Source organism: Pygocentrus nattereri, chromosome 22, assembly GCF_015220715.1.
Source record: "Pygocentrus nattereri isolate fPygNat1 chromosome 22, fPygNat1.pri, whole genome shotgun sequence".
Taxonomy (NCBI): Eukaryota; Metazoa; Chordata; class Actinopteri; order Characiformes; family Serrasalmidae; genus Pygocentrus; species Pygocentrus nattereri.
Genome location: NC_051232.1, coordinates 28,069,571 through 28,090,437, shown reverse-complemented (window position 1 = coordinate 28,090,437; position 20,867 = coordinate 28,069,571). Strand labels below are relative to the sequence as shown.

The window sequence follows — 20,867 nt, the reverse complement described above, 5'->3', positions numbered from 1 at the left end:
GTATGAAATGTGCTTTATTAGTAAACTTGCCTTACGATGTTCCTTGACAAGTATGTGTTTACTTTCCACAAAACAAACCTGCATGTACAACATAACTTTTCAAAATGAGTTCATAAAATAAGATTCAGATCATTTTGTTTTCAGACACAAATGTGGCATCCATCGAAAATGTATAGTCTGCGCTTTTGTCTGAATTTTTTTCAGTGATCTGTAAATGTGGATTAATGAATGCAAAATTACTCCATGCTTTTATTGTCACAAACTATAACAGTAATTTCTAAGGTTTAAACCCCTAAATGTATTAAATTCTCTTTCTAAGTAAGTTAACCTTGCTCTTGTGGACACACAATATACATGTACAATGTATGTGAATAGCTTTCTTATACCTACTTATAGGCCAATGAATTCTTATCAAAATTATCCTCTTTCAGCATGAATTAGGCAATTATCTTGGGTAATGCATAGGGCTGGGCGTTAAAATGAAATCGATAATTATCGCAATATAACCTTCCTCAATAGAACAATAAGAAATACATTTTTGATATAATGCACCATTCTCACACTTCCATGTTGAAGCAAAAGCCCTCTACTGTAAGGAAAACGACACTACTCTGCTGTCGCCAGGAGAGGGTTTTTCGACATAATTAGAGAGGGTGATGAGGACAATGAGTAAAATGAGTCGTCAAATATACTTCAGCAGCGTCTAAAACGTGGAGTTATACATTCCCTGTTTGAGTGGAGCAATCAGCAATCTGTTCTCCTGTTCCAATCTGTGTGTGACGAGATAAGCGGCGTAACTGCTCACTCTCTTTCTGTACATCCTAACAAGCTTTAACAGCTTTAAATCATTTCTGCCATGACAGATATGTGAAATTTTCCACTGTTTGGAGAGTGTTTGTCATGCTCTGAGTATAAAGGATAGTTTAACACAGCAATTAACCATTAAGGAGCATAAATCAGCCTTGAAACTTAAAAGAAATAATGATTTGACAGTTATCTTGATATGTATCAATATCAAACAGTATGAATTTTGTTTATCGTGATTACATTGTTGGCCATTTCGCCCATCTCTATTCATGCATATTCTAATTACAAGGCTGTTGTAGTTATTACCCACAAAGCTTTGATAAAAAGATGTTCCTCAGTGATCTGTTTTTGATTCAGGGCAACTTACCTAGAGAATACTAACGACCAAGCGAAAGCTAGCCTAGCAAATCAAGCCTGTCGTCTGGCCATACCAGCCTTCCCTGGATGCTTATCCAGCAGTAAGATGTTGTCATAAAAGGTGCATAATGTTTTAAAGAGTATTGTACTGCACAATATGTGCAGGTGGTGTCTGTTTCACTCATTTCTTCCTGCACACATTGTTGTATTAGTTCTGCTTCAGTGTTGTTGCAGAGTAGAAGTGTTGGACTGAGAGATGTCAGTTAAGATTGTAAAGTGATTTTTGAGCTATGTTTTATTATATTTAAATTTTTTTAAATTCAAATTATGCTGGATGTTTAATAAAACACTCGTTTTTTGAATCCTACAAACATTGTAGTATTTTACATTGTGTTCCCTCAGACTAGTGGAACATTCTGGTCTGTATTTAAAGCTGATCCTGCTCCCATCCAACCCTTCTTTGTGGTGATGAATGAGATCTCTTCTTGGCCTTTGACTGACATTTCTTAAGACACGAGTGTTACCAAGGTGACAAGACTCTGCTAGATGTGTGTGTGTGTGATGCATGTATTTGTTCTAAGCACCAAGGTCTTCTGGTCCTCTCCTGTTTGCTTTTCACTCCAATTAAAACCTCAGAAAGTTTGACAGTGTTGTTTGAGAGGAAATTGTGGTTTTATTTAATCGTATTGTGAGAACTGCTGGTGAAGTGCACAGGTTGCCAAAGCTCAGAGTGAGAGTTTTTTTCTTTTTCTTTTTTCCACCAAGGGCAAATAATGTTGTGCATCAAATGCGTTTTCACATTTGATGGTATCTGATGAGTTGTTTTGAAGTGGTAAAAAAAAAAAAAGTAGTGTTTTATTGTAGAATTTTGTATGATACACCGCTCATATATATATATATATATATATATATATAATTTTCCTGTCCAATAAGCAGGTGTATTGATTAACATTCATGCTTTGAATGGCTTCTAGAAAGAGTAGTAAAGCATACAGACATTTGTTAATAAAGGTTCGCTACAGGATAGTTACTTCTGTGTGTGTGTGTGTGTGTGTGTTTCTGTCAACTGACAAAATGTTGTCAGTTCAATATTAAACATGTTTATTTAAGTAAAAAACTGAAGAATTGAAGCAAAAAAATAACAAACATTGAACTAGGGGTACACATGCTATAGGTGACCTATATATTTGGTAATAAATAGCAACATTATTATTAGTAGTAGTAGTAGTGTTATCACTATTATTCTTATTAATGTTCTTGTTATTGTTTTCTTGTTGTTGTTGTTGTTGTTGTTGTTTGTCTGATATCAGTATTAAAGTTGATAATTGTAGGAGAAAACATGGTGCCCTGTTTGTGATTGCTCATGCATTGATGCACTTGTAGTTACGGGTGATCGGCATTTCCGTTTCTTTCAATATACAAAACAGCATCCAGTTTTGCAAAAGATGTGGGCTGTTTTTCCACCTAGTTTGATTGCTAATATCCACATTAGAGGATTATTCTGACACTTTATTATTTGGTTCAGTGTCTTTCACATTTTAACAGCTGAAGAGAACTGAATAATACACAATAAGTCAAGAATTTGGTGGGAATACTGATGCTCTGTTACTTTCAGTGTAGGTGTACTGCTTCACTGTATTACTGTTCTATAAGTACAAGTTACTAGTTTAATATTATTTTCATCATTCTGTCACTGTATAAAATCCAGATTTATCTAAAATGTTGTTGATATATTTATTTTACTCATTAGAAAGCATGATGGTCACCAGTAGCTGACCCAAGCTATCAGCATTACGATCCGCAGTCTTTCTGGCAAATTATTAAGCTTTGGTCAAAATGTTTTGGTTGTCTGCCATTGATAGCAGTCTCTTGCTGCAAGAACAATATGGCACATATGGCAACAATATCTATAAAAGTCAGATGTTAAAGCAGATATTAGGCTAAAGCACTGATATGCTTCTAGAGGAGGAGGAAGGAATGCTCTGAAGAATTGACGTGTTTGATGTAAAGCATTTTAAAAATGCATTCTCACAGGCAGTGAGCTGAACCAGGGATTCCTTGAAAGTGGACTGAGGCCCACACATTTTGACAGACTGTAATTCTTGGGTGCGCACCCAAGTGTGGATAGAAACTGTCAAAGTTTGATTAGTCTGCACCAAAGAAGGGAGAGATCTTAACCTTGGTGTTAACATCATCTTAACTAGTACAGTGTGTTCAGTGTGACGCTTGCTCTACTACTATTGAATCATCTTTGTGCTAAGATGCTTTCAGGAAACTCGGCCCTGGTTTGCAGAGTGGAAAATTCCACAGCCCTACAATATGGAAGGTCACATGCTCAGCTAAATGTGTCTGCTGAAAATTCCATAAAAAATTTACATGTGGATTAGATTTAATTTAACCAGCAGAAAGTAAAATGAATGCTTGATATTATTAATGGTATTATTGGCCACAATAAGGTATTAATTAGTGGTCACCCCAGAAATTCCACTTCACTGCATCCCTAATCCAAATCCTACAAATTCCACAAATCAACCTCTGCCTAGTCCCGTTGTTGACAGTGTTCGGTGTGTGTTTTTGCTCTTTTGCAGGTGAGACGATGCGTGTGGCCTCCTCTGAGTTTGCAGATGACCCCTGTTCCTCAGTGAAGCGGGGCACGATGGTCCGTGCTGCTCGCGCTCTGCTGTCTGCTGTCACTCGCCTCCTCATCCTCGCAGACATGGCTGATGTCATGAGGCTCCTGGCCCATCTCAAAATCGTATGACATTTTTCCTCTTTTTTTTTTTTTTTTTGGTCACTGTTTTTCCTCTGTTCACAGCTATAGCTGGACAATGTGGCCAGAATCTTATCTTTATGTAGTTCTCTTTATCATTTAAAATGGATTATTATTAATGTTCATATGTGTTTCATAATGCTTATCTAGGGTTTTAAGCCCTGAAGAAGCAGTTTTTTTTTTAATTGGTTCACATCACTGATTTAAGAAACGCCAAGGAATTCTACGCTAGATAGCAAGATATTTTCTTCATAGCCATTACCTTTTAACTCTCCATCGTTTCAACACAGAACTTAACTAGCTAGCTCTCCAAAGTGTCACACTAGTTTTTGCTGTTATGAGTTGCTGTTAAATCGCTAGATTTCCTCTCCCTTCCAATCCAGCAAATTAAAAGTGCACATAATCACCTACTGTACTAAAGTAAGTATTTGAAGGTCAAACCTTTGATAATAATGGTTAACTAACAAAAAGGTTAAATAAATACATTATTTAATTCTTTAATAAATACATTCTTAAATACATTGCTTTTTTCATAACTGGAATCTTCCCTACAAACTTAAGTTTGCCTTCTAAAGACAACTTCAGGTCTTAATATTATGGTAGCTTTTTCTGGGAGGCTTCTCTGTTTGGTTCTTGACTCAATCTCTGCCTACCTCCCTTTCCATTCACACAAGCTTCAAAGATACCTCAATGCCCTCTTCACTCACAGCTCTCTCTCTCTCCCTCCCTCTGACTTTTCCTTGCATCTGAAGGGCACTGTGGGTATGTAAAGCCCTCTTTCAGTCATCCCAGGCACTGTTTGAGGCTCTACCTCTCTCTCTGAAGCTTCCTCCTGCCCTGTCTGTTCAACTCCTGATCTGAGCTCTTCTGATCCACCCCAAACTCCTTACCTGTGCATTAGCATATAAATTAAGCTGCACATGAATCTACTACAGGGTGCCTCCTTGTGCAGCTCTGAGTCTAATAAACTAAAGTTTCCTGAGATTTCATTATTTTTATTTTTGTGATTTTTATGACAGGTAACAAAAAACTACAATGGCTGTTTGCTGGATAACTTGGATTGTTTGAAAGAGCAGTTTATAATAAAAATAAAAAAAATACATAAATACTATGTTTCTTTTCTGGAAATGTTGGCAAAATGATAATGTTTATTTTAATCGCTTCACATCATTGATTTAAGAAAAGCAAAGGAATATTTTCTCCATATTCATTCCCTTTTTACTCGTTTGTGCTCTTATGGGTCAATGGCTAGATTTCTTCTCTCACCCCACCTAGCAAGTTAAAAGTGCACATTACCTCCTACTGTACTGAACAAGAAATTGTATGAAGTTATTGATTGCACTAACAGAAAAGGTTTGATTACATAGATTTTTGTTTCTGGCTTTGTGTCTGCTTAATGTTTTCGATACTTTGTGTCATTTAAAAAAAAGCATGACAAACAAACCTGTTCACATAAAACAAGTTGTGTCATGTTTGTAAATCATTATTTTAGCATGGACTACCAGCACTCATGAGGAATGGAATATACTCAAGAGTACTCGAGGAATATAATTTCATACCATGATGCCGTGATATATTTCATGTTTTTAATTTGTATAATATTTAATGTGGGCAATATCACCAAATACTTTCACTGATCTTGTTGCATGAACTATGCTTTCTGTTGCTGTCTGAACAAAACGTTGCATCTGTCATTTAAATAGTGTAAAAAGTGTAACGAATGGACCAGTAAAAACACACTTGACTCTCTTATTATTTTTAGTCAAAATATTCATGAAAATGATTAGTAATGAGAATAATAATTAGCAGAATGGGCTTCAAGTGCAATCAACAGAAAATCATTCATTCAGGAACTACTTTGACACAGGATTAATGCTCACCTTTTTAAGAGAGAAAGTAAAGGTACATTTAAAGCCACTAATCTTCATCAAGCAATGAGTTGGACTTTGCACACTCTTTTTTCCCCAAAGGTAATACATTTAAATCCTAATTGTCGTGTGTGTGTGTGTGTGTGTGTGTGTGTGTGTGTGTGTGTGTGTGTGTGTGTGTGTGTGTGTGTGTGTGTGTGTTTGCGCCTGTATGTATGTGTGTCAGGTGGAGGAGGCTCTTGAGGCTGTGAAGAATGCCAACAATGAACAGGACCTGGCCAACCGCTTTAAGGAGTTTGGAAAAGAGATGGTCAAGCTGAATTATGTGGCTGCTCGAAGACAGCAGGTATATATTACACCCATCACATTATGTACACTGACCATCAGAAATTTGGGGACATGTGGCCTTCTTTAGAAATTTGAATTTACAATAAGAAAAAAAAAATAGCATATGAAGGTTATATAAAACAGATATTTCAGCTTCATGTTCATTAAAGCATCGTCTTTGGTACAAAGAGCAGCTTTCTCCTCCAAACCATTGTTAAAAACACATGTTGAAATGTTTTGGCCCAGAGATGATAACAACAACAACAACAACAGAATAACAACATAACACCTAAAACACCTTGGGTTAAGTGCTGACAACAAAAAAACAGGATAAAGTTTCTACTTTGGTTTTCTGCATAAAACGTTCTTAGTTATTAATTAGTCTCATAATGAGGATACATGTCCAGAGACAACTTGTTAAACCTTTGGTGCTGTATTAAGTACGCCTCCTCTAAAACTTGGCCCCAGGTTTCTGTGGTATGTACTTGTGTACCGTCCAGAGTAATCAATAACATAAGGGAGTCCAGCTAGCTAGCAAAATGCTATTGCTAGCTATCAGAACTGTTTTCTCATTCATTTTTAATGCATGTAATGTGTTCTCTGCCCATGTGACACACATTTAAATGCTTTTCTTCCGTGTTGTTGAGTGCACAACTGTGCCCAGACCTTGAGCTCCACCTTGACGAGGTATTGGATTGGTGTAGATTTCACACACACTTTGTTCCCACTTTAATAACTCTACAGTCCTACCCACGTTTAGCTGAACAATTCATAGGGTTGTCCCAAGATGCTCTCATCACGATCCTGCTAGCCACCAAAAAAACCCAAATTCAAAACCATTGTTTTTAATGAAAGTATGCACACTGGAAGCAGCATTCGGTGTCCATGCGTATTGCCACTTGCCAGGTTCAAGCTCTGTTCATTTTCTTGCCGCAAAACATAGAGAAAGGCAATCAGTCTTCTAGATCAACAGCATAATGGTATGTTACTTCATCAGACACTTTTCACCTTTCATTCAGTTTGAAAATCGTGAGTTTGTGAAGAGGCAGTAAACTGATACTAAATGGGATAAATAATGCAGTTTTATTTAATTAAATTTCATTAAATATATATCAATGTAAAATTGAGCTCTCTTTGTGATACATTCTGTGTAGCATAGAAGTGTTTTGTATGATGCTGTGTGACAGGCTGTATAATTCTACCAACAGCGGTGATGATGGAACTGTAGATTGTTTACTTGACAGTAATCATTTCACTAAAGAGATGGACAAGCTTTGCTAACTGAGCCACTCATTACTGATGAACACATCTGTGTCTGTCTGATGACTCAGTCTTTGTGTGATGGGAATTTATAAAATAAATAAATTAATTAAATATTACTGAAAAATAAATAAACAAAACACTGCCCTCATCATCATGGGCTATATTTGTATTTATTTGGTAAAAAATGATTGGCTCTGTGTCTGTTTGGTTTCCAGTGTTTGCATGTTTTGTGGATAAGATCATTTGCTCAGTGGGGATATGTAGTGTGTGTGTGTGTGTGTGTGTGTGTGTGTGTGTGTGTAAGCTTAAATTTTGGTCTAAAATTGATAGTGGCCTAGCACAACCCTCTGTAGCCCACCTACATTTTATCTTAACCCTGCCTAATCCCAAATAACAGTAACTGGAAACTCAATAAAATTCCATTCTCTGAAAGACAATATGATAGGCTTACAATAAACAAAATTTAATGATAATCTATTGAAAAAAATTGTTCCTCTTTCATTTACACATCAAGTCATTTGAACAACATTCCAGGAAAACAGTTTCAGTCTGGGTAAACTTTATATAATGTGCTGCTCTTATAGACCTTGATGGACCTCAGTGGTAATTGTCTGTAGTGCGGCAGCCTGTTTAAGAATAACTAAGCGTTGTTTAAAGTAGGAAGGGATATAAAGAAAACCTATGTAATATGGAGAAAAGCTAAAGCAAAATAAATGCAGGCCAAATGTGCTAAAATGTGGTCTAACTTGGAATATCCCTGTGAAATCTAGCATCTCACTGACAAGACGTTTATGTACTTTGTTTTCATCCCCTTTAACTCATTAAAATCTGCTGCCAGAGTACTTGGGCCATTTGCATGTCCGTGTTGTGCGGTAAAGTGTTTCAGCATGTACTGGAGCTTTCCCTGTTTTACTGTGTTTGCTATCTCTATTAAAGAAGCTCTGTGCTGCCTTTAATGTTAAATACACTGTGATCGTTTCTGAGCGAGCGTGTGCCCACATCCCAACTTTTATTGCAAAGTGCTTATTGTTAATTGGTTTAATCAGTAATTCTGGAGATGAAGATGTGGTTGATGTTCAAACAGTAGTGAAATAGTCGGGTCCTGTAGGCCAAGTATTTGAAGTTCTGAAATGTGTACTCTTCAGGAACTGAAGGACCCTCACTGCAGGGATGAGATGGCAGCTGCCCGCGGTGCTCTGAAGAAGAATGCCACCATGCTGTACACAGCCTCACAGGCCTTCCTCCGCCACCCAGACGTGGCTGCCACCCGTGCAAATCGCGACTATGTCTTCAAACAGGTCCAGGAGGCTATTGGGGGCATCTCCAGCGCCGCACAGGCCACCTCACCTACTGAAGAGAAGCATGGGCATGCCGGCATTGGAGAACTAGCAGCTGCGCTGAATGAATTTGATGTAAGTTCATTAATGAGATTTGTTCCTCAGAGTTGCCTCCGTAATGTCCTTCACTGTAGCCACTTACTTAAAATTAGCACATCTTGTTTGCCAATTAATGTGCACTATTGTGTCACTTATTATAGCTGCAATAAAAAACAATTCTCCTCCACAGTATTCAGGCATTTATATGAACATCAGTCTGCCTTTTATCTGGAATGAAATAACTTAGACACTTTATTACTTCATATGATATTTAAAGTGGATAAATACTTAATCTGTGCATCTCTCTGTCTGTGCCCACATAATGTACGTGTTCATATATATATATATATATATATGTATATGTATATATATATATATATATATATATATATATATATATATATATATATATATATATATATATGTTTTAGATAGGGTAAGTAGTATTACTTAAAACTGCAGTCTCATTTTGCCATACATTTTAGTCCAGTGGGCCATACAATATTTTAGAATGGAACTTCCGCCTTGACTGGCAAAAGTATTTTATTTCAATAATTGGTATGAATTTAATTGCCTATAATAGTTCCAAAATCTGATTTCATTTACAAACTTGTTTCCAAAAACATCAGGATGCAGAGCAAAATGTACAAAAAAACAGAACGCAAGGCTATGCAATGATGTTCACCACAGAATTGCGTCTGTTTTTAATGAAGTGCCGCCCAAGGGCCAGATGTTCATAAACAGCTAGTATTGGTTTTCGGCTTTGTCTCTTGCATACAGAAATTTCACTAGATCCTCTGATTCCCTTTGTTAAATTATGATGTATAGATGATGAAATGCGTAAGTTCTTTGGCAGTTTACATGCAGTCATTTTCAGAGTAGTGAACCCGTCCCTGTCTTTGCCTATGGAATGGTCTGGGATGGTCTTTTTGTAGTCAGTCATGTTACTGACCTGTTACCAGTTAATCTTGTTAGTAGTTTGATATTTCTCCAGCTGTTTTTTTTTAAGCATTATGCAACTTCAAAAGTCTTTTGTTTCCACTGCCCCAATTTTTAAAAACATATTGCTGGCATCAAATTCAAAATGGCCAAATATATTTGATGTGTTGTCTTTGTACTATTACTATTTTTTATGAAGTATAATATTTAAATAATTTGCACATCATTGTATGATCTTGCATAGATTTTATGCAGCACCCCAATTGTTTTGGAAATGGGGTTCTGAAAAGTATTTGTTGTTTCATGAAATGTAATTGAATAACAGTTAGTAACAGGTAGTCCAAGCATAGAGCTGTTCAGAATTCAGCCAAGAAACCCTCGTCACTCCTCTTGTCACTGTGCAATGTCAGTGTCAAAGACTCCAAATGCATCTCTAGTTTTTCCTCAGTTGTGAATCACTCAATGTTCAAAGACAGTGTCTATTTGAAGGCGGTTGCACAAGCATTGTACATGTGCATTCTACATACATAAAAAGTGCTCTTTAATGACCGTCCCTTTGACCCATGTTGTCTTCCTACACTGCTGCCACTTTTGTTTTTTATGCTCCTGTGAATATTTAACTATGGAGTGAATCTAAAGGCAGCTGGGCATTGACATCCTCTGGAGTGGCTGTGATAGGCTTTATCAAATGGAGTATGGAGAGGCTGCCATCTAGTGGCTGCAAATAAACCATAACATACTAAAAAGGGGTACTTGTAAATAAATGTAGAATGGATATAAAGATTTATATTTAAATCTTTTAAAAAAAAAATCCTTATTTCATTTGTTACTGTTTTAAATTTGGCAAATTATTTTGGGTTATAGTGTTATATTATAGTTTTATTTTTAGTGGGATTTTTTCAAAATCCACTTGCTGGCCAATTCAGATTCTTTGGCTTCCTATCAGATCACATCTGTATTTATTACATGAATGGTACATCAGTGGATTTCTTTATCACAATTTTGGGAGATTCTAAATGGGTGTATGGCATTTGCATAACTTGCTCTCTTCACCATTTCTTCACTTGTTTTCCTAGCATAGCCTGCCCTGCTGTACAAATATAGTGTAGTTGTTTGTGTACCTTCGTACTTGTGCCACTACTCCATGGTTCTTCAGCGAACATTGCTTGTGGCCTTCGGAGCAGCATGAGCTACTTGCCAAAAGCTTTTCTGCTCAGTGGGTTTTTTTTTCTCCCCACTGCTTTGACCCATCTTTTTGGGCAAATTTTAATTGCCCATGTCTGTGTAAATGTCAGCAGGGCAGAACCTAAAGTGGTTTTACTGGAGCCCTGAACCAAGCACAGTGGAGACAAATGCACAGCCTGCACTCTGCTGTCAGTCAAACACATGTTCCGATTCATTGGCTGCAAGCTGGAGGGAGAAAGAGAAAACAGAGAGAGAGAAAGAGAGAGTTGGAGAGAGCAAGATGGAGTGTGTATGCACAAGAGAAGGGGAGGGTGAGAGAGAAAGAAAGAGCAAATAAATACACAACATTTTTCTCATAATTTGTAATTAGTTGTATTGTTATTGGCATGGAAATCTGTTACTTAGAATGGTTTTGAACGTCTGCTCTGTAAATTTTCACTTTGCCTCTGGAGCTCGCTGTATCTCCACCTCAGATGGACAGCTGGTGTCATTGTCTGAATGCCAGAGGCCTTTTCTGCCATGCATGAGTTACTGCAGCTGCTATACCTGCTGGTGTTGGTGCTTTATGTTAGGGAAGCTTCTAGCTTGTGGTCAGTTTGGATTAACTAGTGCAGTCTCACTGTTTGTCAGTTTATCTAGTAACATTCAGACTCTCCATGCTGTATCAGTTTATTCATGGTATTTAGTTACAGTACTCTTTACACAGCCTCATCACATTGTTCATATAATTTGAACATAATTAAATAAATTATTAGATATTCAACTGTGCTGATAAATCCTTAATAACTCAGCTTTCTAAGTAGCAATGAATTATGTAAAGCTACATGGCTAAACTCTAAGTAAACAGATTATTGTCAAGAATAACATTGTTCAGGTTTTGGTGATGTTGTTTTAATCATAGCTGTTTTCTGCACTTCATAGTACACAATGCTTTTATATGCTGTGTATATGTAAGAATTTTTGTCTACTTATCTGTCCCTAAATTTAATGTCACATTGCTTTCTCTGTCATTTTAAAGTCCACCTCTATGCAACATAGAATTGTTTTAGACATTTATCTGCAGATTGGATATTACTGAAAATGCAGATTCTACATTTTTCATCAAATTGTTGATTAGGGACGTACTCAAAAAATGCACCACTAGATACCATGAGATGTAGGCCTAGTGTGGCGTATGCCAAACTAATGAACAAACGACTCAAGTTAGCAGTGAATGAGGGTCTGCTTTCACAGAGAAGGGTTTGTGATGTCATGACAGTCAAATGCAAAGTCATTGTCACTTTAAACCATCCATCTTGACAGATTCACACTAGGCGTATGCTTTTTTTTTTTTTAATGCGCACACTCACAACCACTTCTCCAATATGAGTAGAGACACATAGGCTAGCAAAATGGTGGTAAAACCCAGCATATTTGGTGCTCCAGTTTGTGTATGCACCTTTATTAGCTGTATAGCTAATTTATTTGGGTTAGCTGAATAGAACTGCAAGGTATAAATGGCAGTGCATTGATTTTTTTTTATTTTTTTTTTTTTGTCTTTGTGAAATAGGTGAAAATAGGTAGAGAGACCATATTGTCCTACCCATGTTCATCCCACCTGGTTTTAGTTTCACTGCACAGTGTCGAAGGTCAAGTTTCTCAGCATTTTTTCTCGGTACTTGGGTGCCCAGCATGTTGTTTTGAATGAAATAGCTTTGTTCATAATTGTCTGTAGACCGAGATATGTAAAAAGGGCTGCATTTCATGTAGTATGTGAATCAGGTAGAGGGCTTTTAGAGTTGAAATAATAGGCTTAGTCCACACACAATGGTCTGTGCAAATATTTAGTACAAGTCTTTGACAAACAGGAGTTTGGCTGGCTCCAACTCAGCCAGCCAAAATACTCCAACTAGATGTAAAACTCGACAAGTGAACTCCTTGGAGTAGCTTCAGTGGTGATTCCTGCGGTCAGTGGTCTACAGAGACGGCTTATGAGATCAAAGTATGAGTATGAGATCAAAACCATGCAATATTCTCACAGCTATACAGAAACAGTGGTGCGGCGAGTAGCTGCAGCGGCCACTTTGGGAATAGCAAAACGGTGCTTTTTTGCTATTTTTGTTTACTGTCTGTCGTGTAACCCGACCAAAACTATATATCGTGACTGTTTCAACCAGTACCGGCATCTACTATAGCTAGAGCATGCTAGAGCTGAGAAATCAGCCACAATCTCTGCTGCCAAGCAAACTGCGGGAAGTGCTGCGTGAGCTAGGCCTGCTACGATCCACAGTGCTGCGTGAGCCTGCTGGCCATAAGCGATGTGCAAGGAGGCAGAAGCGAGGCAAACGAGCCGGTGTGCATTTGGATGGTTCTTTTACAATAACTTAATTCATGTTAAGTTCATTCAGTTTTCCCTGTCCTTTTAGAACCATCTGGAGCTCTGTTCATGATTTTGGATACATTGAAGCTTATAGTGTTTAGATTTATTTATACATATCTTTAACAGAATTACTTTTATTTTATTGTACCTCAACTTTTTAATGATTATTTCAAGTTGTTGCACAGTATTTTGTAGCTTAGCTTTAGTTAATACCACTGTCACTGGGTAGCTTTCTTTGTTAACCTCCCCTTCAGAACTGTCTGTGACCATTTTTGTGCTGTGAAAATGATCATTTAATTTTTTCCCCATGGTGCTAGGTGAAGATTACTGTTAGTCCATTTGTCTCATGTGGCTTGAAGCAAGCAAAAACTCGAAAATCTTCCTCAAACTCTGTCTTGATGTGGAGCCAGATGAGAATAATTGGATGACAGGATTTGCTTTAAAACAGCTCCACAAGCTGTATTTAAACTCCACTGAAAAAGCCAGGCTGGATTATGTGAGGGAAAAGGGGAAAAAGGAGGGCAGATTCATTCATCACAGTTGGTTCCTAGTTGGAATCATTTAAAGCCTATTTGAGGCTGACACACAAAAAAGGCTCCAAACTCACTTTAAAATAAACAGACGGAAATAGTGGTTTACAGTGCTACACCTCAAAGCTTCTTGGTGAAAAAGCAAAAGGAGTGCAAAAGGAGCTGGAGAACAAATACAAGACAGAGGGAGGAGAGACTGAGTTTGCTTAGTGATTGAGATTTCAAAAATTGCTTGCAGCATTTGTGCTACAATTGTTTAATACAACAGACAAAGACTAAAATAAAATTTATACATTCTTGGACCAACATGGCCCATACTGAAGAAGTAATGGACATTACAGTATTAAATCAGAGATTGATACATCCCAGTGGCCATCAAGTTGGATGATTTAAATTTTGGAAAACAGGCTTTTAAAATACACAAAAGCAAATTATATTGCCAAAAGTATTCACTCACCCATCCAAATCATTAAATTCAGGTGTTCCAGTCACTTCCATGGCCACAGGTGTATAAAACCAAGCACCTACACATACAGACTGCTTCTACAAACATTAGTGAAAAAATGGGTCACTCTCAGGAGCTCAGTGAATTCCAGCGTGGTACCGTGATAGGATGCCACCTGTGGAACAAGCCCAGTCATGAAATTTCCTCACTACTAAATATTCCACAGTCAACTGTCAGTGATATTATAACAAAGTGGAAGTGATTGGGATTGACAGCAACTCAGCCACATGGTAGGCCATGTAAAATGACAAAGCGGGGTCAGCAGATGCTGAGGCACATAGTGCGCAAAGGTCGCCAACTTTCTGCAGAGTCAATGGCTGCAGGACTCTAAACTTCATGTGGCCTCCAGAGATTAGCTCAAGAACGGTGCTTAGAGAGCTTCATGGAATGGGTTTCCATGGCTGAACAGCGGCACCCAAGCCTTACATCACCAAGCTTAATGCAAAACGTTGAATGCAGTGGTGTAAAGTGCAGCCACTGGACTCTAGATCAGTGGAGACGTGTTCTATGGAGTGACAAATCACGCTTGTCCATCTGGCAATTCAATGGACGAGGCTAGGTTTGGCTGTTGCCAGGAGGACTGTACTTGTCTGACTGCATTGTGTCAAGTATAAAATTTGGTGGAGGGGGGATTATTATTATTATTGTGATGTGGTTGCTTTTGTTGGGAGTTGGGCTCTGCCCCTTAGTTCCAGTGACAGGAACTTTTAATGCTTCAGCAGACCAAGAGATTTTGGATAATTACATGTTCCCAACTTTGTGGGAACAGTTTGGGAATGTCCCTTTCCTGTTCCAACATGACTATGCACTAGTTCACAAAGCAAGGTGAGTTTGGTGTGGAAGATGTTTGGTTTGGTGTGAGCGAGTTTGGTGTGGAAGAACTTGACCGGCCTGCACAGTCCTGACCTCAGCATGATCGAACGCCTTTGGGATTAATTAGAGTGGAGACTGCGAGCCAGGCCCTTTAGTCCAATATCAGTGTCTGACCTCACGAATGCGCTTCTGGAAGAATGGTCACAAATACCCATAAACATATTCCTAAACCTTGTGGAAAGCCTTCCCAGAACAGTTAAAGCTGTTATAGCTGCAGATGGTGGGCCAAAATTAAATCCTATGCATTAACAATGGGATGTCACTCAAGTCCATATGCATGTGAAAGGAGATGAGCAAATACTTTTGGCAGTATAGTATATTTTGAAGTCCTGCATCAGGCCTAAGGAGTTATCTGCCTTTAAAGCATTCCATAGCAGTGCAAGGATTCATATTTTTTGCTGTGGTTGGGCTTGCTAAGCAAGAAATTCATGCCGTAGCCTTCCATTTGTGGAATGTTCTTCTTTCCCATCAGCTGACATTATTACATCAAAGCTGTTAAATACAAAAAGGCAATGTAATACATCCTAACCTTATAAGAATAATAGATTCCAATCACAGCAGCTTGCTGGCTAGTCTCAACCTCCAACACTCGACCCACCAAGTTATTTAGACCTTCTCATGTATAAAGAGGAGGAAGTTGGTCAGATTGCCTCCTGCTGTTTGCTTTTAAAGTGTTTTATAATTTTTATAGTTTTATAATTAATTTGAGGCAATGCATGTTACAAGTTGTGCAACAAACATGCGTTCCCCATACTGTTATATTTGCCAGTGTCAGTGTCACCTAAAAAAAAATACAAAGTATATCACGCTGAGTGACGGGCTGTTTTCGCATATGCACAGGCTGAAAACAGAGTAAGAGTTTACATGCAATGAGAAATATGAATGCTGAGCTAAAATCCAGCTCCCTTTACTGGATTTCTTAATTGGATTGCTAGACTTTACTCAGCTCTAAGAAATTGGAGTATGCTGTTTACATGACTGTTATCAGATAATAATCAGATAACAGCAGAAATCCGATTATGATCAGATTATTAAGTGCATGTAAACACAGTCAGTGATTACATCACTTTCATGAAATGGCACCGGCACCAAGCTATAGGTTTAAGTTCATTTATATTAAGTCTTCAGTTATATAACTTAAAATAGTCTGCTCTTATGTTGCATTTGAAGATATTTTGCTTATATGGTCTCAAGATGATGGTTTCAGAAAGTTTCAGAAGTAATTTTTTTTACCTGCCGCAGCGAAAGACACAATGAAACAAAATGTTTTGAAATGTGTCAGAACGCACTTTCCCTTCCTCTTGTGTTATAAGTTGGCCACAAGTACCAGAATTGTGTGGGCTGCATTGTTGTTAGGTATCCCTGTGTCGATGTGTACACACTTTCATTCACTGATTTTCATCAGTCTGGTGGGAAATAAATAGCTCCAAACAGTTCCAGTTGCCAACAGTGAGCCTTTTGAAGCAGCATAATCAACATAAAGCAACATAAAAAGTGAAGTTTATGAAATTATGTCTTAGAGTTTTCTTTGAAGCATTCGGTAGCTTGAAGGAAGATTGCCTCATGATTGCCAACATATACCATTTTGGGGCAGTCATGGGCTGGAGGATAGGGAACCAGCCTCGTGACCGGAAGGTCGCCGGTTCGATCCCCAGAGCCGACAGCACATGACTGAGGTGTCCTTGAGCAAGACACCTAACCCCCAACTGCTCCCCGGGCGCTGCGGATTGGGCTGCCCACCGCTCTGGGCAAGTGTGCTCACTGCCCCCTAGTGTGTGTGTGCTCACTAGAGTGTATGTGGTGTTTCATATCACGGATGGGTTAAATGCGGAGGTGAAATTTCCCCGTTGTGGGACTAATAAGGGTCTTAATCTTAATCTTTCCTGTGAGTCTGTGGGTCCCACAAAAATAGTCTGTGGTTGATTATTTTGTGTGCCAGTGAAATGGACCTTTTGTTGTCGAAGGTGGTTTTTCATCACGTTAAGCGACAAAATTACTCTGACAAAAGATGTGAAGGCTGATTCATACTTTTCTGTCTGAACAACAGTGAATATGTGCAAGTGTTCACCATAGATTTCCACATCTACCATCGTTAGGCCTGGGCAATAGGATAAGGATTAATCAAGGCGATGTGTAAAAGGCTTTAATCGCCATTTTGGGAAAATAACTGAGAGAAAATCATAGATGACTAATTTTTCATTTTATCAAGTGGTTTGAAATATATGTTGGGGAAACTGAGCTTTACGTTTAAGAAGTGAGCAGTTTCACATCCCAGTAGTCAATTTCTGAGAGACAAAGAGAGAGAGAACGAGAGAGAGAGAGAGAGTTATTAAGAAACTGCCTGTGTTTTTCTCTCTGCTACATACTATAATGCTATCTTTGCTGCAAAGATTCTCCTTGATTTACTTTAAAGGAATCAAAAATGAATGCCAACATGCTTTTTGAACTTCAGCTTGCCTCAGGGTCACTCACTGCAGTAAATATGACTGGATGTGAGCATAGAGCACCTAAGTTAACTCTAACCATGAGAAAGTCTCTGATCCTCATCTACAGTCAGTGTTCTTAAAAAAAGATAAATAATAAGAAATAAAATGTACACAATGTTTTAATCACCTTTAAAAGCTCCAGAAGAGTAAACTCCCCACTGCCTTTGTTGCGTGTGCCTTGCTGAATAAAATATGCAGTACTTGTACAGATTAAGTGTCCTGGTATTAGCTAAATTATGCCAACGCCACTTCAATTGAAAACACTTTGTTTTGACTTTGGAAATAACTTGCAGTCTGAAATTTCTCCAGCAGGGAGAATACAAGAAGCTCATGAACAGTAACATTTATTTTAGTGGCAGGTGAAGCAGTTCTCAAAAGATGCTGGGCTACTCAGTATCATGTTTAATAAGTGAGTGTTATTAAGTATTTTCTTTTACAGTTCCTAAAACAAACTAAAATCGAATAAAACGTTTTGCTTGAGGCTGGGTAGAGGGGTTTGTTGTTTGGGTCTTGTTCTGCCCTCAGTGCCACCTGTTCGCATTTGTTTGACATGCAGATTTGAATGATGTGTACATTGTGAACTCTAATTCAATCTTCTAATTCTAATCTATGCAATCTGTGTTTACCCCAGTAGGTGCTTACATTACAAGAATTTTCACAGAAATTAAAATTGGCCTGTCTGGCTTATGAGACTACATATAGGCAAGCTTTACCATATTGTTATTTAACAAGAACTGATTTGTAGGCTGTTAAAATACAATTGAAGTATGAATAATTAAACATATAGCAATAACTACAAAAACATATTAATAACAAATTTGATCAAATAAGGACATGTTGTGGATACAGTCCCACAAGCCTAGTGGACACAGACACAAACAGATTCGGAATTGCTGTGCTAAACGTTTCTCAGTGCAAGATCCTTTTTGACCAGACTGCCTTCAGCATTCGCCTATACACACACACACACACACACACACACACACACACATACATACATACATACACAAATACACACCAACACACACACACACATACACACACACACACACACACACTTTCTTCACAAGAAATCCTACTTTATTCGCCACAGTGCTCTGGCTGTGCAAATTAAATGCCCCACCTGGAGGCAGCATTGCTCCCCGACTCGCATCGAGTGCTTTTTCAGCCATGAGTACCCAGACAAGCTGTTTGGCTCTAATGACCAGTGTGCTGTTGGCTCTGCAGGATTAGCCTTGCAGAGCTGAGGCCTGCGATGTGACTCTGCAGTGAGCCATGTCTTTTCTCTGCTGTTTTTTTTTAACAACTTATATTTTGCTATTATTATGCCATTACCATGTCAGTGTCACTGCTGTGCCCAGGTAATGTCTGGTCAACGGTGGTCTTATGATGATCCCATTCCACTGATGCACAGTGTAAAGTGAGCTTTTAAAAAAAGTCAAACATTGGCTACAGTTAGTAATTGTAAACCTACAATTTCTGAGAAAATGACCAGTGACTGTACATAAAAGGTAGGTGGCCCTCATGAACTAGCAACTGCACTGGCTCCAAAAAGGAGCACTTTGGCGATATATAGACATGTCTATTCAATAGTATAAAATTAGTGTTTTGAGTAGTATAAAATGAAGATGCATCTACAGAGTTTTTCTAATATGATACTAGTACTATACAATGTCAGGTGTTAAATGATTTGTTGGAAATTTTAAATATGTGAAGAATGATAAACAGTTGTGTAGATGATTCTATAATAGAGACAACTGTATAAGATATATAGATCTATAAATAGAAAATCACAATATAACATTTATCATAATATTAATAACTTCTTGAGGTCCCAAAATGCTGAAATATTGTAAGAATCTGAAAAAGATCTGTTTTTCTGTTGTTGAGATGTCAGGCTTGTAACAATAGGAGAACTATTGTTGGTGCTTTGCAGACCTCTTTTGAAAAAGGTTCTGTACTGAACCATATATAACACATCCTCCCATCAATCTGAAAAATCATTTCATGATGCAACAACAGAGAACCTGCATCCACACATCCTACTCCCAGTGAGCAAATTGTTCTTCCAGTTAATAGTTCTACATAGAAACACTAAAGAACTCTTGAAGAACCATCTTTTTTAAGATTATAGTTCCAGACTGTAGCTTGTTTCCTTATGGCCTTTGCTTTGTATATCACATGTGTGTGTTTCGGAGCACTGTTCAAAGCTTGTCTCCTAGTATCTGTACTGCAGCATCGGAGGGTGGCAGTGGGTTGCTGTAGCCATGGTTAGCAGGAGGGGGCAGTGTTGTACCGGTTTGGCTGTGGTGTTTCTGCTGTCTCTCCCTTCCTTTGCTGTACTCCGGCACCATAGTAACGGCGAGCGGTTCTCTCAGTGCAGAGCAAGTCTCCCACGCTGACATGCTGAGCCGCATTTGTTTGTTTTCCCCCCTGAGCTTTGGCATGCTGGAATTTAGGTGAGATGAGAGACGTACAGATTCAGATGCAGCCAACAGTGAGAGAGAGACAGAGAGAGGTGAGGGGTGGAGGCACAGAAAAAAAAGAAATAATCTGTGTGGTGAGAGAGAGAAGCATTCTAGTGAAAGAGAGAAAGACTGAGAGAGAGAGAGAGAGAGAGAGAGAGAGAGAGTGGTTGTGTTTGTGGTGAGAGAGTATGTGCATCAGAGAGACAGAATGTATCTGATATTTCATGATCTAGAAGCTAGTGAATGTTTCACTCTCTAGCTGAGAAAGCAGTCCACGTCAGCATCCCTCCACTGTTTGTCTCTCTCTCACTCTCTCACTTATATACCTGCACTTTCTATTTCACCACACATACAATCTCTCTCTCTCTCTCTCTCTCTCTCTCTCTCTCTCTCTCTCTCTCTCTCTCTCTCTCTCTCTCTCTCCCTCTCTCCCCCCCTTCTCTCTCTCTCTCTCTCTCTGTCTCTCTCTCTCTCTCGCTCTCTGTCTCTCTCTCTGCATCTTTCCCCACTTTATCTTCATGTCTTGAACGCCCACATATACCTGCTGTAAGCCATAATGATTGAGGCTTAATGTTGCTAAGACCATGTTGCTAAGCATTTTGGGAATGATGGATCTGCTACTAGCTTCGATATTTTGCAGCATGTACACCACACACACACACACACACACACACACACACACACACACACACACACACACACACACACACATATACACACACGCAGACACATGCACGAGCAGACACATCTTTTT

The 20,867-nt window shown here is 38.4% G+C and overlaps 1 protein-coding gene across 1 annotated transcript in view; it reads left to right on the top strand.

Annotated features, from left to right (window-relative positions):
- ctnna2 (catenin (cadherin-associated protein), alpha 2) overlaps positions 1-20,867 on the top strand; it is a 539,090-nt gene that overhangs the window by 103,661 nt on the left and 414,562 nt on the right. The window contains exons 4-6 of the mRNA XM_017709467.2: positions 3,753-3,919; positions 6,029-6,148; positions 8,538-8,804. Of these exons, the coding sequence (XP_017564956.2) occupies positions 3,753-3,919; positions 6,029-6,148; positions 8,538-8,804 (554 nt within the window). The remainder of the gene's footprint in view (positions 1-3,752; positions 3,920-6,028; positions 6,149-8,537; positions 8,805-20,867) is intronic.